The sequence below is a fragment of the Lithobates pipiens genome, unplaced genomic scaffold, assembly GCF_037356315.1.
Source record: "Lithobates pipiens isolate NorthernLeopardFrog02 unplaced genomic scaffold, aLitPip1_a1.2 Scaffold_8, whole genome shotgun sequence".
In the NCBI taxonomy this organism is placed as follows: Eukaryota; Metazoa; Chordata; class Amphibia; order Anura; family Ranidae; genus Lithobates; species Lithobates pipiens.
Genome location: NW_027507903.1, coordinates 7,249,136 through 7,266,167, shown reverse-complemented (window position 1 = coordinate 7,266,167; position 17,032 = coordinate 7,249,136). Strand labels below are relative to the sequence as shown.

Genomic DNA, 17,032 nt, shown 5'->3' with positions numbered 1-17,032 from the left:
ACGTTCGTTGCGTGCGAAGGGACTACAAAGAGGCTAGTAGCCAATACCTTTGGTCTCGTAATTTAATCTGAGCATGCATGGCACTTTGTCCGTCGGAATTCTCTACAAACGACCGGAAAAAGTCCGATCGGATTTTAATGTCGGAAAATTTTAGATCCAGCTCTCAAACTTTTTCTGATGGGATTTCCAACGTAAAAAGTCCGATAGAGCCCACACACGATCGGATTTTCCAACAGCATAATCCGATCGGACCTTATCCATCGGAATTTCCGACCAAGCGTACAAGGCATAATCCAGACCTCGCGCGCCAATGTACAGCTACGTGGTTTTGCGCAGGGGAGCCAACCTGCCGCAGTATAACTGCGACAGCTGGTCCGGAAGCGGTTAGAATGTATTTGATGATCTGAATGATCAACCTCTGGAAGTCAATGGCTCCCGCTGCTGTCTCAGCCAATGAGGAGGGAGAGTCCCCGGAGAGCCGAGGCTCTTATGCACATTGCTGGATCACGATGGGGGCTCAGGTAAGTATAAGGTGGGGGGGGCTGCTGGACACAAAAGATTTTTTTTTTTTTTACCACTTTAACTTTTGAACGTTAACTGCAGCATTGTGTCTAATGATGAACTTGTCTCCACAGGCGCCAGACGGTGACCAGCACACCCTGTTGGATCGAGCTGCATTTGAACGGTCCGCTGCAGTGGCTTGATAAAGTTCTGACACAAATGGGCTCTCCAAGTATCCGCTGCTCCAGCGTCTCGTAGGCCAGCATGTCCAGGTCACATGATCTCACCGACCTGGAGAATCCCAATATCCACCAAGCACAGAGCAAGATCCCAGCACACTGGCTGCCATCCCAGCCTAAGATCTTCCCGACGATCACGTGACAGAGCGGCGGGATGTCAGCCCCTAAATTCTTCTCTGTGTGGAGTTATGACAGTACACCGATCTGGAACACTCAGCCAATTTACACGGTGCAGTACCTGGCTCTGAGCACCCAGCATTACCACAACACAGAAGCAGCTGCTGTTCTCCGTTTTTATTGCTGATAATAAAGCACACAGGTCCATATAACACTGAGGAAACAGTGCTGATAGACGATTCATCAAACTTGACCGGTAAACTTTGGGAAAGTCTCTGAAAGCCAGTGAAAAAAGACGAGTCTCACGTTTTACGATACAGGGTACAGTTTCTACAAAAGTTCTCAAACTTCTCATCTATGGATTCCTTGGCTTCCGATCTCCCCAGAGATGTGGCCATGCCTTTCACATGTCAACCCTGTCATGAACCTTCCCAACATTGGTGACTTGTCCCTTCCTTCTGGACTATTCTCTTTGATTTTTATGTCTCCTGTGCTATATAGATAGTTATTCTATAGTCAGTCTGTTAAATACATATCTTCCACATGGGGCCGGTGTCTACAGAGGGCTCACAGCAGCATTACTTGGGTAGGAGCTCCCAGAAAGCAGGTAAATCGGCTCCGAATTTGACAACTGGAGAAGCAACGTTCATTCTAAGTGTTTGTTATATATGTATCTTATTGTATACCCTGCCTGAGCATGAAGCCTGCTGCTATACAGGTACATCTCACTAAAGCCAGCGTATGGAGCCTATGACTTCTTTCCTACCCCAACATGATGAGACCTGGTTCCAATTTTTCTGGATACCATATTGTTATTGAGCATAAAGCAGTCATTCTCAACTAGGGTTCCTCCAGAGGTTGCTTAGGGGTTCCTTGAACTGTGACTGGTTGCCCTCTTATATGATGGTGAGTACATAGTTCCAGGGCCAACTCCACTTGGTCAGGCCGGCTGCATGAACACACTGGTTGACCTCCTGTTTGATGGTGCCACCAAAATTCCAGGGCCAGCTCCACTTGGCCAGGCCAGCTTCATGAACACACTGGTTGACCTCCTGTTTGATGGTGCCACCAAAGTTCCAGGGCCAGCTCCACTTGGCCAGGCCAGCTTCATGAACACACTGGTTGACCTCCTGTTTGATGGTGCCACCAAAGTTCCAGGGCCAGCTCCACTTGGCCAGGCCAGCTTCATGAACACACTGGTTGACCTCCTGTTTGATGGTTCCACCAAAGTTCCAGGGCCAGCTCCACTTGGCCAGGCCAGCTTCATGAACACACTGGTTGACCTCCTGTTTGATGGTGCCACCAAAGTTCCAGGGCCAGCTCCACTTGGCCAGGCCAGCTTCATGAACACACTGGTTGACCTCCCGTTTGATGGTTCCACCAAAGTTCCAGGGCCAGCTCCACTTGGTCAGGCCAGCTTCATGAACACACTGGTTGACCTCCTGTTTGATGGTGCCACCAAAGTTCCAGGGCCAGCTCCAATTGGCCAGGCCAGCTTCATGAACACACTGGTTGACCTCCTGTTTGATGGTGCCTCCATAGCTCCAGGGCCAACTCCACTTGGCCAGGCCAGCTTCATGAACCCACTGATTGACCTCCTGTTTGATGGTGCCTCCATAGTTCCAGGGCCAACTCCACTTGGCCAAGCCGGCTGCACGGACCCTATGATTTGCCTCCTGTTTGATGGTGCTTCCATAGTTCCTGGGCCAAGGTTGAGAAAGGCCGTCATACAGACAGGAGTTAGGTTAGTGACACAAACTTTCCTGTATAGACAATGTAATAGTCTCTTGATAAGAGGCAGGTGGGCTGTGACCAAGAAAGCTGTTCTATCAGTAAGCCAAGCCTTCCTTCCACAGGTAGAAGGCAGGCATGGGAAAGTCACAATGGCCATGCACCCAGTGGCAGACAGGTCATGGTGGCATTGATGTTGAGGCCATGGATGACCATATGCAGCCTAATAAGACAACAGATTTGAGCATCATTGTTTGATATAATCTGTAGGCATTAGCAAAAGATAGAGAGCACTTCCAAAACTAGGAAGTGCCGGCACAAAAAGATTTCCCAACATGTTGGAAAATCCATTTTAAACCCCTGCCAGACCATTTCCCTTATAGGATGGGGGAGTGGAAGGAATATATCATGCATGAAAGATTATGGAGGGTCCTAGCAATATGCAATTCCCGGGGGAGGGCTGGCAGATCTCCCATAACCCTTAAGTTTCATTGAGGGATCTGCCAATGTTGCGTCACCCTAACCAGTACGCAATCGTAACTTCTTATTTTTTTTTTTTCCTAGTCTGGATCTGAGATCTCAGGGTCTCCTTGTCTTTGTTTTAGACATAGCATGAGGTGGAAGCCATTCTTTCTGCTCTGTATATTTATTTACAGAGAATGCCAGTGAAATGTCGCTGCGGCAAGCGTCCTCTTGTGTACCTCTCTCCAGAGCATGGCCAGCTGTTCCCAGAAGCGGCACAGCGATGACCACATGCAGCGTTCCCCGATTGGAGATGGGGGGGGGGGGGCAGCGTACTCGTAGCACAGATGGGGAGATTTCTCCCCGTATATTTGTAGCATGAAAGAACAGGCTCCCTCAGTCTGTAACAACTCAATTTCTTGGGATAAGCTTTATTTTACAAAAAAATAACCTTACAGTTTCTTTGTTTTAGTGTAGGAAATATCTTCTTTGTTTTTTGTTTTTTTTCTGTTTTTTATTCGTACGCATTTCTGGGAAAACTGTGTTTTTGGTTCCTTTTCCAAATTTGTCTGTTTTGCTTGTATGTGTCTCAATTATTGTTAAGATATACACAAAATATATATCTATCTATCCCCCAGAAATACACTCTAGGCTCTGATTAGCTGAATTTTTTTTATCTGTATCGTTCAATCACAGTAGCCAGTAAGAGAGAATATTCAAAGTTATTTGTGTTATTCAAAACGAGTAAAATGCAGTTATTTCTCCCATTCCCCCCCCCCCCCCATTTCCATTATGGTGTCTTCATTCTATGTGTTAATGCAAATACATTTTTCCCCCCCTTGTATTTCCTGTTTATTTGATGTCTTCGCCGTAATCTTGTTATGTATTTGTTACAAATGGATCAGATTTCTTGATTTACTTTGATTACTGACATACAGCCGCATCAATTTTCACAAAGTCTGCTGCCTCATATTTTTTTTGCATCTACTCCAGAATGTTATGAAGAGCGATCAGATGAGCTGCAACGAATTGCAAAGTCCCTCTTTGCCGCAAAAATGAAGTTAAAGCGGGACTGTACTGGGAAAAAAAAAAATAAAAGCCAGAAGCTATAAATACTACAGCTGCTGACTTTTAATAAATGGACACTCACCTGTCCCGGGGTCCAGCGATGCCGGCAGCCGAGGCCGATCGATCGGCTCTCAGCTGTTGCCGCCATCATTCTAGGTGAGGGAATCAGGAAGTGAAGTGAATCGGCTTCACTTTCCGGTTTCCTACTGCGCATGCGCGAGTCGCGCCACGCAATAGGAATTGTCCGCGCTGTCTCTGGGACCCGTGTGTGTCCCAGCAGACAGCGCAGCAGGGCAGGAAGAGTCATAGACTCCCGTGGGAGTCTATGCCCGGAAGTGGGTGAAAATACCTGTCTTTGACAGGTATCTCCACCCCCCTCCCCACTGAAAGGTGGCAATTGTGACAGCGGGGGGGGGTTCCGATCAGCGGAAGTTCCACTTTAGGGTGGAACCCTGCTTTAATCCCATAAAAAAAAATTTCCACTGTATTTGTGAAGAAGGCTCTTCAGGGCCCCCAAGAAAGTCCAGCAAGCGCCAGGACCGTCTCCTACAGATGATTGAGCTGCGGGATTGGGGGGCACCACCAGTGCAGGGCTCGCTCAGGAATAGCAGCAGGCAGATGTGAGGACATCGGCACACACAGTGAGGAGAAGACTTTTGGAGGATGGTCTGGTGTCAAGAAGGGAAGTAAAGAAGGCACTTCCCTTCAGGAAGAACATGAGGGACCGACTGATGTTCTGCAGAAGGTCCAGGGATTGGACTGCTGAGGACTGGGGGAAAAGTCATTTTCTCTGATTTACTGTTGGCATGACACAGGACCGCAAACAATTATGACAAGGTGCTCCATCATGCTGGAAAAGGCATTGTTCCTCACCAAATTGTTCTTGGATGGTTGGGAGAAGTTGCACTCAGAGGATGTTTTTGTGCCATTCTTTAGGCTGCTTTCACACTGGGGCGGGAGCAGCGGCGCTATTTTTAGCGGCGCTTTACCGTCGTTTTAGCGGCGGTGTGCGGGCGCTAGCGGGGTGGTTTTAACCCCCGCTAGCGGCCGAAAAGGGGTTAAACCCGCTCGCAAAGCGCCGCTGCAGCGGCGCTTTGCCGGCGGTATTGCCGCGGTGTCCCATTGATTTCAATGGGTAGGAGCGGTGAATACACCGCTCCTTCACCGCTGCAAAGATGCGGCTAGCAGGACTTTTTTCACCGTCCTGCCAGCGCATCGCTCCAGTGTGAAAGCCCTCCGGCTTTCACACTGGAGTTAAAGGGGCCGTTTTTTTTCAGGCGTTACACAGGCGCTATTTTTAGCGCTGTAACGCCTGAATACCGCCCCAGTGTGAAAGCAGCCTTAGTCATGGCGGTGTTCTTAGGGGTCATCTGGAAAAAACTTTGTCCGGAGAAGAAAAGGTGAGCGCTACCATCAGTCCTGTGTCATGCCAACAGTAAAGCATCCCGAGACCATTCATGGGTGGGGTGGCTTCTCAGCCAAGGGAGTGGCTCACTCACAATTTTGCCTAAGAACACCGCCATGAATAAAGAACGGTACAAAAACCTCCGAGAGCAACTTCTCCCAACCATCCAAGAACCGTTTGGTGAGGAACAATGCCTTATCCAGCATGCTGGAGCACCTTGTCATAGGGCAAAAGTGATAACTAAGTGGCTGGGGGGAACAAAACATGGGCATTTTAAGTCCATGGCCAGGAACCTCCCCAGACCTTAATCTCAGAACTTGTGCTCATTCCTCAAGAGGTGGGAGAACAAACCCCCCCCACAAATTCTGACAAACTCCAAGCATTGATTATGCAAGAATGGGCCGCCATCAGTCAGGATCGGGCCCAGAAGTTGATTGGCAGCACTCCAGGGGGAACTGCAGAGGTCTTGAAAAAGAAGGGTCAACACTTCAAATATTGACTCTCAGCATAAACTTAATTAAATTGTCAATAAAAGCCTTTGACACTTATGAAATGCTTGTAATTATACTTCAGTATAGCATAGTAACATCTGGCAAAAAAAAAAAGATCTAAAAACACTGAAGCCGCAGGCTTTGTGGAAATTAATATTTACGTAATTCTCAAAACTTTTGGCCATGGCTGTACATATATGAGGTGCGACAGTTTAATTCCTGGAATGCCCGCATTATAGCACGAGTGGCGAGTCACACAACCATTCGCTCTCGAGCGTGTTCTGCCATGTTCTAAATTGCACTCGCCTGGGTCGCCCGGGACCCAGTTGCCTCGGTCTTTAGTAGTATAAGTAACAGGTGTGTGCCTTGTGCTGTTGGCGGAAAACGAACAACAGGAATCTGGAGCAGCTGATCAACATCAAATTTTGCATTAAAATTGGCAAAAGTGAGCATAAAAAATTTAGGTCTGTTACAGCGGGCTTATGGTGAACAAATTAAGTGTTTCTGAATGGCGTAGGCAGTTTAACCACTTCAGCTCTGGAAGGATTTGCCCCCTTAATGACCAGGCCATTTTTTGCGATACGGCACTGCAATCGCTTTAACGGACAATTGCGTGGTCGTGCAATGTTGTACCCACAAAATTAACGTCCTTTTTTACCCACAAATAGAGCTTTCTTTTTGCGGTATTTGATCACCTCCATGGTTTTTATTTTTTGCGCTATAAATAAAAAAATCACCAACAATTTAAAAAAATAAATACAAAAATTTTTTCTGCTATAATACATATCCCCCAAAAAATTATAAAAAACAAATATATTCTTCTACATATTTCTGGTTAAAAAAAAATAAAAATAAATTGCAATAGGCGTATATTGATTGATTTGCGCAAAACTACACATCTACAAACTACGGGATAGATTTAGGGACTTATTTTTTTATTTATTTTTTAGCAGGACTATGACATTGCGGCGAACAAATTGACCCCCAAATTACACTTTCTGGGGACCAGTAACATTATTGCAATGATGATCAGTGCTATAAAAATGCACTGATCAACGTAAAAATGGCACTGGCAGGGAAGGGGTTTACACTAGGGGGCAATCAAGGGGTTAATGGTGTTCCCTGGGTATGTTCTAACTGTGGGTGGGGAGGGGCTCACTGGGACATGACAGAGATCCCTGGGAACAGTAGGTCATGTCATCTGACAGAACAGGGAATCGCCTTGTTTACATAGGCAGTTCCCAGTTCTGCCTCTCCTCACCACATTCGTGGGTCACCGGTAGACATAGAGCCCGCAGGAACGCTCCCGCTATCCTACTTGCACGGACCGACGTACAGGTAAGTCGGTTTGTGCAGGAGAGCTGACCTGCCGCAGTATATCTGCGTGAGGTGGTCGGCGTGTGGTTAAGGAGGGGTGGAAATATGTCCATGATGACTCAAGAAGTGGGCAGCCAAAAACGCATAAGGACGGATGCAAATGTGCACAGAGTGCCAACCCTCGTACGCCCATGCTGGGGTGTTTTTTTTTTTTTTTGTTTGTTTGTTTTTTTCGATCACAAGGAGATAGTTCACTACAAGTTTATAGAACATGGTACAACGCTCAACCAACATTGTTATTCGGAAATTCTGAAAAGGTTTCGGGACCCTGTTTTGGAGGAAAAGACCAGAACTCTGGCCTGACAAGTGGATTCTCCGCCACGACAATGCTCCTGGACAAACTTTTTTATTTTATAATCCATTGCGGGAATTGAATTATCACACCTCATATGAGTTAGCGCTTGGCATCAGGTTCCTTCCTCCATTGTCTTGGGGGGGGGGGGGTGGTCAAGCCCCCCCATTGGGTTTGCTTTGGCTGATCGTGAGGAGTAGGGCCTGCCCAGCTTTTTGGCTAGCCGAGACAGACCTGAGTGTGCTTTGCCCCCTTCTTGAGTCTTGGGCCATGGAGGGGTCCTTCCTCTTCGGGAGGGGTCCTTCCTCTTCGGGAGGGAACCATCGCACACCATAATGCACTTTCTCAGTTCACTTTAGTGGTTTTTTTTGCATACCGTACCACAGACAAAAAAAAGAAAAGGAGTTAGCGCTTGGCAAATAGTACCTGTTATCTTGCTGGGGGTCAAGGCTAAGTCAAATTATTTTTGTTACAACGCAGGGAGGCTTAAACCCATGATGAAAATTACAGACAGTGAGTGTACATTGTCAGAGTAAGGGAGCACTAAACTTTCAGGGGCCTAAGGTATTGCTTTACATAAGGGACCTCTTTCTTGTACAAAGGGTTTTATTGAAAATACAGATCAACAGGTTAATACAGAAACAGTGGTGGACACATCATCATGGAGAAATGAAGAAAAACTTCAAGTATCAAGAAGGTTAGTCCGAGACGCAGCAATTTAAGCAAGCCCGAAATCCAAGGGCGATGACGTGTGGTCAGCAAGAGGTTGTCATCTCCTCGTAAGTCCTGATAAGGTGGTAGCACGCTAGACCAGGTTTGGGTGCTAGTGGTCTTGCAGAGCCACATGTAAAACATGTGTTGAGAGGGAAATACAAAACTTAACATTTCAAGAAAAACTAAAAAGAATACATAAAGAAAGGTAGTATATACCGTTATTCAAAAGAAGTATTTTCTCAGCACATGTCCAATCCCAGCAGGACCAGGCCTGTGGGCCAGAGAGACATAAAAAAAAAAAAGATAGGAAGAAGCAGTGAGGAGGAAGACCAGGGCCAAGGCAGAGAAAAAGGCCTCTTTCATAGACCTAAGATTACAGGTCAGCAGCCCGGAGTGACCATTGTTTGGGCCCATTGGGTCCTGAGTGAGGAAAACACGGGGATGGGAGAAGTTATGGGGATAACCAATGAAATAAAGGAGCTGTAGAGACATCGAAGGGATGGGAGGATCAAGGAAGGAAAGGGGTCAGGGGTCAGTAGAGAGATGGGTTAGGGGAGAGGGATACGTAGAAATGTATTCCTCCCTCAGACTCGGGTGCCGGATCCCAATAGGTAGGTTTATAAGTAACTGAGGCTTGAAGAGTTCAAAGATGGAGTAGAGTTGGCTCAAACCTTCAAACCCATCCTTGGTGACAATTCAGACTTGTCCTGGCCTGTTGTGGTGCGCTTTGGCATGCATTGCTTTAAGGAAGCCAGTTCATTATGATGAGAAGGTCAATGCACCTCAACAGACCAATTAACATACATGCACCTCTCTCCCCGTCGCATGTTTTGTCAGCTGCTGTTCAATTTAAATTAAATGGCACTGCAACGCACGGCACGTACGGCGTGTTGACACATTTACCACAATGCAACAAACTGAATTGCCACTTATCCTAGGTTCACACCTATGCGTTTTTTTGTGCAGTTTGCAGAAATGCACTACACTCCATGGTTTCCTATGGTATAAGTTTGCAGCCGGTGCAATTTTTGGAAACAGGCCGGGGACTTTTTCCCCGCGTTTTGCAGGTAATAGACTTCAATGGAATCGTACAAGAAACACAAATGTTGTGTTTGTGATGCGATCTTTAATGTGTTTTGCCATTTTTATTTTAACACTGTATATAGCTGGTGGCTAAGCAAGGGGGCGGGAAGCCGGCCACCACGTCCTTAAAGCGGAAGGTTCACACAAAAATTGAACCTTCGCTTTTTGGAACCCTCCCCCCTCCGGTGTCACATTTGGCACCTTTTCAGGGGGGAGGGGGGTGCAGATAACTGTCTAAGACAGGTATTTGCACCCACTTCTGGGCATAGACTCCTGCAGGAGTCTATGCCTCTTCCCGTCCCGCCGCACTGTCTGCTGCGACACACGGGTCCCAGAGACAGCAGGGAGCATTTACATTGCGCTGTGCGTCTTGCACATGCGCAGTTGGGAACCGGGAAGTAAAGCCGCAAAGCTTCATTTCCTGATTCCCATAGCGAAGATGGCGGCAGCAGCATCCGAGGGACGGTTCGGTCTCGGGTGCCGACATCGCTGGACCCCGGGACAGGTAAGTGTCCTTATTTTAAAAGTCAGCAGCTGCAGTATTTGTAGCTGCTGACCTTTAAAAAAAAATTTGCGGGTTTCCCGCTTCAAAGCCTATTTATTTTTTTTTTTTAAAGTCAGCAGTTACAAATACTGCAGCTACTGACCTTTAAAATAAGGATGCTTACCTGTCCAGGGCACCCGTGAGGTCGGCACCCGAAGCCGACCCATCCCTCGGCTCTCTGGTGGAGGCGCCGGCATCTTCGATAAGGGAATCAGGAAGTGAAGCCTTGCAGCTTCACTTCCAGGTTCCCTACTGCGCATGCGCGACTCACGCTGCGCGATCCCACTGGTCCCTGCTGTCTTCTGGGACCTGTGTGTCTCCCAGAAGACAGCAGGCGGGGGGAGGGGCGGAGAAGGCGCCGGAAGTGTCGTAGATACCCGCGGGTGGCTCGGCTATCTATGCCCAGAAGCGGGAGCAAAATACCTGTATTAGATAGGTATCTGCCACCCCTAAAAGGTGCCAAATGTGAAACCGGAGGGGCGAAAGTTCCATTTTTGGGTGGAAGTCCGCTTTAACAACTGATGAGGCATCAGCTGTTAGCAGGGTTCCCTGCTGACAGCTGAATGTTAAAAAAAAAAAAGAAAAAAAAAAAAAATGGTGGCAAAAAAAAAAAAATTGTGAAAAAAAAAAAAAACCACAACATTGTGGGGTCTCGTTTCTCAAACCCCCCCCCCCCCCCCAGGTCCATCAGGTCTAGTATGGATTCAGAGGTGACCTCCCAATTTTTTTGTTTTTTTTAAATGGCGTGGGGTCCCCCCCAAAATCCAAACAAAACCCTTATCTGAGCATGCAGCCCGGCTGATCAGGAAAGGGATGGGATGAGCGAGCAACCCCATCCCCCTCCTGAACACCCTTTATATTTTTTTTATTTATTTTTTTTGCTGCCAATTTTATTTTTTTACATTCAGCTGGCAGCAGGGAACCGTGAAACGCATAATGCATGAAAACTGCATGTAAAAGCATATAAAAAACAAAACAAAAAACAAGGGTTTAAAAACGCAAAACCTGCCTGAAAAACACATCAAGCGCAGCCGCATAGATGTGAACCTAGACTTAAAGTATAAGGCAAACCCATCAAGTTTTCAAGGTTGTGGGGGTCCAGCCATGGAGATCTAAAATCTCCCCAATTTTCTGTGAAGGGGTAGACTTGGTCAGCTACAATGTTTAGTTAGGTGGTACGTGTCAAAGTAACATCCACAAGAATGGCAGGAGCCAAGGCTTCCCAGCAGAACATTGGCCCGAAGCATCACACTGCCTTCACCCGCCTTGTCTTCTCAAACAGCACCCTGGTGTCATCTCTTCCCCAGGTAAGTGATGCACACCCGCCCATCCACATGATGTAAAAGAAAAATGCGATTCATCAGACAAATGCGATTCATCAGACAAAGTCAAAAGTAACATCCACCTTCCTCCATATTGCTCCGTGGTCCAGTTCTGAGGCTCACATGCCCATTGTAGGCACTTTTGGCTGTGGATATGGGTCAGCTTGGGCATCCTGACCGGTCTGCAGCTATGCAGCCCCCATACACATTAAACTGCGACACCCATTTTTTTTTCTGCTTTCAGTGCATCAAAATCGGGGACAACATGTTGCCTAATATATCCCACCCACTTTCAGATGCCATTGTAACAAGGTAATCAATAATTTTCACATTTGGAGGAAACCTTTTTTCCATTAAAAAGACTCCTTTTAACCAATAAATAAACATTTGGAGGAATTTTTTTTTTTTTTTTTCATACTTACCAGACACGCCCTGTTGCCATGTAGTCCTCGTAATCTGTCACTTCCGTGACGTCCTTCCTCGATCATTTCCCAGGAGTCTGTGGGCAATGGGCGCTACGGCCGCCGGTGAATCACGTGAGAGGTGCATTCTGGTTACCCAGCATGCACCTCTCCAAAGCTATTCCAGAAAGCGATGTGGCTTGGGCTTCACATGTCCACAGTCATGATGGCAAGGGCCGCAAAACGGAGGCAGAGAATATTCCAGTAAGAAATTTATAGTTTACCTAAATCGATCATGATCATTGTATACGCCCTTTTCTTTTTATTTCATTAGTAATAATGCTAGGATAAATAAAATAAATAAATAAATGTCCCCGACCCTCCACTTTAAAAGTGGTTGTAAACCCTTACAGACCACTTTGACCTACAGGTAAGCCTAGATTAAGGCTTACCTGTAGGTCCAAGAAATATCTCCTAAAAACGTACACGGCATAGGAGATATTTGCAAAGACAGGCACCGCTGTCTACGGACGCATGCGCCGTAGACAGCGGCACGCAGGCGCACTGAGCATTCCGCTGCTAGCAGCGATAGGCCGTGAGTGACAGCTCCCACGTGCGGGAGTGACGTCACCGCGGCTCCAGCTAATCACAGCGCTGGAGCCACGATACCCAGAAAGAAGATGGACGCTCCATGGAAAAGAGGACAGAGGTGACTTCGCTGGCTCCTGTGTCAGGCAAGTGACACATAATGGGCTACGATGCGATGCGATGCATAGTAGTCCATTATGCTTTACCTTTGCAGGGAAACAAAGAGGAAGTAAACTCATCAGGGTTTACTTCCTCTTTAAGCCGGATATAGATGGATCGAAGCTCGGGTGTTTCAGCAGGGACCGGCTGAGATTCAAGCAATCTATGGGCAGGCTGGCTGTACCGAAGGTAATCGATCAACTTAAGTACAACCAGCCTGTCAGATTTTTTGCATATGATATTTCCCGATGGCTATAGCCTCTAGCAGTAATCATTGCATTCTTTCAGGAGGGAAGGCTCCCCGCTGTCAAAACACAATAGCTCTGCTGTAGGGATTCCCCCCATTAACACTGACTGTGTTGATATGGGGAATAGAGCGATTTTTGCCTCATCTATGGCTTACCTTAAACCTATCAGCGGTCATAAAGTTATGGCAGATCGGTGTATGTCTCCAACACAAGGTTCTTGAGAATAACATCCAACTGTTGATTAAAGCAAATCACATCACAGTGGTGAAAGTGCCAGAGCCACGCAGGACCCCTTTGTCAGGCATGAGATGTGTGCCTCCAAAAACGCTGTACATTCACCACTATGATGTCATCACTTTAATTACCAACTGGACGGCGTTCCCAGGATCCTTGGTGTGCTGGAGATACAGGAGCGTCTCAAAAAAAACTAAGAATATCATCAAAAAGTTAATTTATTTCATTAATTCAAAAAGTGAAACTCATGCATTTTATATAGATGTGTTACACACAGAGTAGATTTCAAACATTTCTTTCTTTTAATTTTGATGATTATGGCTTACAGCGAGCGCCAGCCGAAAATTCAGTCGCTCTGGAAATTTTAATTTTTACAGTGCTTTGAAAAAGTATTCATACCCCTTGAAATTTTTCACATTTTGTCACGTTACAACCCAAAAAAACTTAAATGTATTTTATTGGGATTTTATGTGATAGACCAACACAAAGTGGCACATAATTGTGAAGTGGAGGGAATTTTTTTTTTTTACAAATAAATATGTGAAAAAGTGTGGGGGGGGGGGCATTTGTATTCAGCCCCCTTTACTCTGATACCCCTAACTAAAATCTAGTGGAACCAATTCCAGAAGTCACCTAATTAGTAAATAGAGTCCACCTGTGTGTAATTTAAAGGGGTTGTAAAAGGTACGCATTTTTTCACCTTAAAGCGGGAGTCCGCCGGGACTCCGCGTTTTTTTTTTTTTTTTAAAAGCCAGCAGCTACAAATACTGCAGCTGCTGACTTTTAAAATAGTGACACTTACCTGTCCAGCGCGCCCGCGATGTCGGCACCCGAAGCCGATCTGTAGATCGTTTCTCGGGTGCTGCCGCCGCCATCTTGGGTATGGGAATCAGGAAGTGGAGCCTTTCGGCTTCATTTCCCGGTTCCCTACTGCGCATGCGCATGAGTCGCGCTGCACAATAAGGATGGACCCGCTGCCTCTGGGATCTGTGTGTTTCCCAGCAGGCAGCGGGGGACTTTCGGAAAGGGACGTAATCTACGCCCCTTTCCGCAGATAGCTATCCCGGAAGTGGGTGCAGATACCTGTACTGTACAGGTACCTGCACCCCCCTCCCCCCTGAAAGGTGCCAATTGTGGCACCGGAGGGGGGGAGGGTTCCGATGAGCGGAAGGTCCACTTTAGGGTGGACCTCCGCTTTAATATGAAAAAACATCCCCTCCAGCCCCCCGTTTTACCTGACCCCTCGAATGTCCCGCGCTCGCCCCCGACATCCTCTTCGCCGCTCAGCCTGGCCATTCATTGGTTACAGTGGATGTATTGAAAGCAGCACAGCCATTGGCTCGCGCTGCTATCAATCACATCCAATGACGCGTCGAGCTGGTGGGGTGGGCCGAGTGATACAGTGAGCGGCTATGACCGCCGGTGTTCTGTCCAAAAATGTCCACCTATCGAATAGTGTCCACCCCGTACTGCGCAGGCGCAGCGCTTGCACAGTACGGAGCACAAGGAGATTCGGAAGATGAACGGCGCCTGTGCCGTGAGTCCAGGTGCAAGCCCCACCATCCAAGTGGGCTGCACATAGTTCGAGGGCCCCTCGCGGGCTTGCTTCGCTCGCCACGCTTCGGGCACGGCCTCGCTTCGCTCTGCTCTTTTTTATATTCTAACTCTATGTCCACTTGGATGGTGGGGCTTGAACCTGAACTCACGGCACAGGTGCCACTCATCTTCGGATATTTTCGGAATCTGCTTGTCATGTGTACTGCGCATGCGCAGTACACAGCGGACACTATTTGACAGGACACCGGCTGCATCATGGGAGCGCACCCGCAAGCACTCCACACCATGTGAGCTCGCACAAAGGTGTTGAGTCCTTGCGTGGGGGAGCTGAGAGAGCTGTCGAGGGACCCCAGAAGACCAGGTTCGGGGCCACTCTACGCAAAACTAGCTGCACAGTGGAGGTAAGTATGACATGTTTGTTATTTAAAAAAAAAAAGATCTTTAGTGATCCTTTAATCTCAGTATAAAAATACAGCTGTTCTGTGAAGCCTGCATAGGTTTGTTAGAGAACGTTAGTGAACAAACAGCGTCATGAAGGCCAAGGAATGCACCAGACAGGTCAGGGATAAAGTTGTGGAGAAGTTTAAAGCAGGGTTAGGTTATGTAGCATTAACCCCCCAAGGAGCTGCTGGTTTGATTGGGCTTACCGTTACCTTCTTCTCCTCGACTTACATCTAGGGGTGTCCCGTGGTAGATGGCCCAGTAACTTTAGAGACTGACGACAGATCCGCATAAAGGGATTTTTATTTGCAAAAAACTTAGTTAACGAACAGTCTCTTAAAATAGGATCAGAGGTTTAGGACGAAAGTTCAGGTATGAAGGGCTCTCTTACTTTGACTGCATCCAGAGAATAGCCATTCGCAGCTGGATGATCACTCAGGTTGGACAGTCCCTCTCTCACAAGGCCTAGCAGCCAACAAGGTGCTTTACTCAGAAACAAAGTCTCTGCCACAGACGTTGTTGTAGAACATGTAGGAAACTAGAATTTGTAGAACCCTCGTTTTATACCTGGATCTTTCAGACAGCTTGGCGATACCCACGAGATTGGATTCACTTAGGTACTTCAGCCCCACCAGGCTCTTGCTAAGAAGCCAACCCGTGCATGGCCTTCTTATGAAGAGTCCTCTCCCCTGGATAGCTACGAAGTTACTGGGCTTCTCCACGACCGGAGACGGCACCAGACCACCTCAGAATCCCTTCTTTCGATTCCTTGCCTCGGGCTAGCCAGCCCCGAGGAAATAAGTCGGGTGGATCCGCACCCCAGGCCATAGCCTTCCTGGGGGCTGGTCAGGAGGACCAGGACCATGGGGTCAGAACATACGCCTGGACCGGAACCCCGAACCACGTGACATCTGCATCTTAAATACCCTCTCCCAGAAAGCACAGCAAGAGCGCCACTCCCACTGGGCAGGCTCAGAGAGAAAGTAACCTTAAAGCACCCAACTAGACTGTGGTTCCATGCCTGCCATAAGAGACAGTGCCCCCGGTGGCCAGGCTGAACATCCTATAGTCCAGTCAGACCAATGCGGAGGTCCAAATTTGGAACAATTGTACCCAAACCAAACTGCAGTTCAGGTTTAACCTTAAATTGCAAAACATATAGCGTGTGCTCTTCAGGAGCCGGCGCTACAGTTATAAAAAAAAATATCCAAAGCTTTGAACGTCTGGGAGCACTGTTCAATCCATCATCCGAAAATGGAAAGAGAACGGCATGCCTATCTATCATCATAACTCTAGATAGATTCAATTATGTATGTTGTAGAATCCCTTGATAGATTTACATAGTTACATAGTTAGTAGGCTGAATAAAGACACCAGTCCATCCAGTTCAGCCTGAGTGAGTGTCTACAATTGTCCCTATCCCTGTATATTCACATTGGTCACTACCCTCAAGGAGCCCACAATGCAAGATCCCCATCCATATACTAGGGCCAATTTTGGACAGAAGCCAATTAACTTACCTGCATGTCTTTGGATTGTGGGAGGAAACCCACACAGGCACAGGGAGAACATGCAAACTCCAGGCAAGTAGGGTCCTTTCACACGGGGCGGATCAGTGGTGACCCGCCCCGTGGTTATCCGCTGAGCAGGAAGATGACAGGTCCGTCTCTGCACACTGCGCAGGGACGGACCTGTCACAGCGCCGCTCTCCTCTATGCCCTTGTACACACGGTCGGACATTTCGACAACCAAATCCGTTGGATTTTGTCCCTCAGATCTGTTCCAAAACTGTCGCATACACACGGTCGGACAAAGTTGTCGAAAAATCCGATCGTTCAGAACGTGATGACGTAATTTCGTTATGACGGGACTACGTTCAGTCTAGTAGCCAATAGCTTTGATGTAGGAATTTGATCTGAGCATGCGTGGCACTTTGTCCGATCAAAATTCTCTACACATGATCGGAGTATGTCCTATCGGACCAGTTTGTCGGAAAATATTTCCAGCAAGTTTGAAAATTTGGTCCGACGGAAACAGTCCGATGGAGACCACACACAG

At 47.4% G+C, this 17,032-nt stretch overlaps 1 protein-coding gene across 4 annotated transcripts in view; it reads left to right on the top strand.

Annotated features, from left to right (window-relative positions):
* SMAD3 (SMAD family member 3) overlaps positions 1-3,894 on the top strand; it is a 202,729-nt gene extending 198,835 nt beyond the window's left edge. For all 4 annotated transcript variants that reach the window (XM_077470343.1, XM_077470342.1, XM_077470341.1 and 1 more), the window contains exon 9: positions 636-3,894. In XM_077470343.1, coding sequence (XP_077326469.1) covers positions 636-759 — 124 coding nt within the window. In that variant the 3' untranslated portion in view covers positions 760-3,894. The remainder of the gene's footprint in view (positions 1-635) is intronic.
* The last annotated feature ends 13,138 nt before the right edge of the window (positions 3,895-17,032 follow it).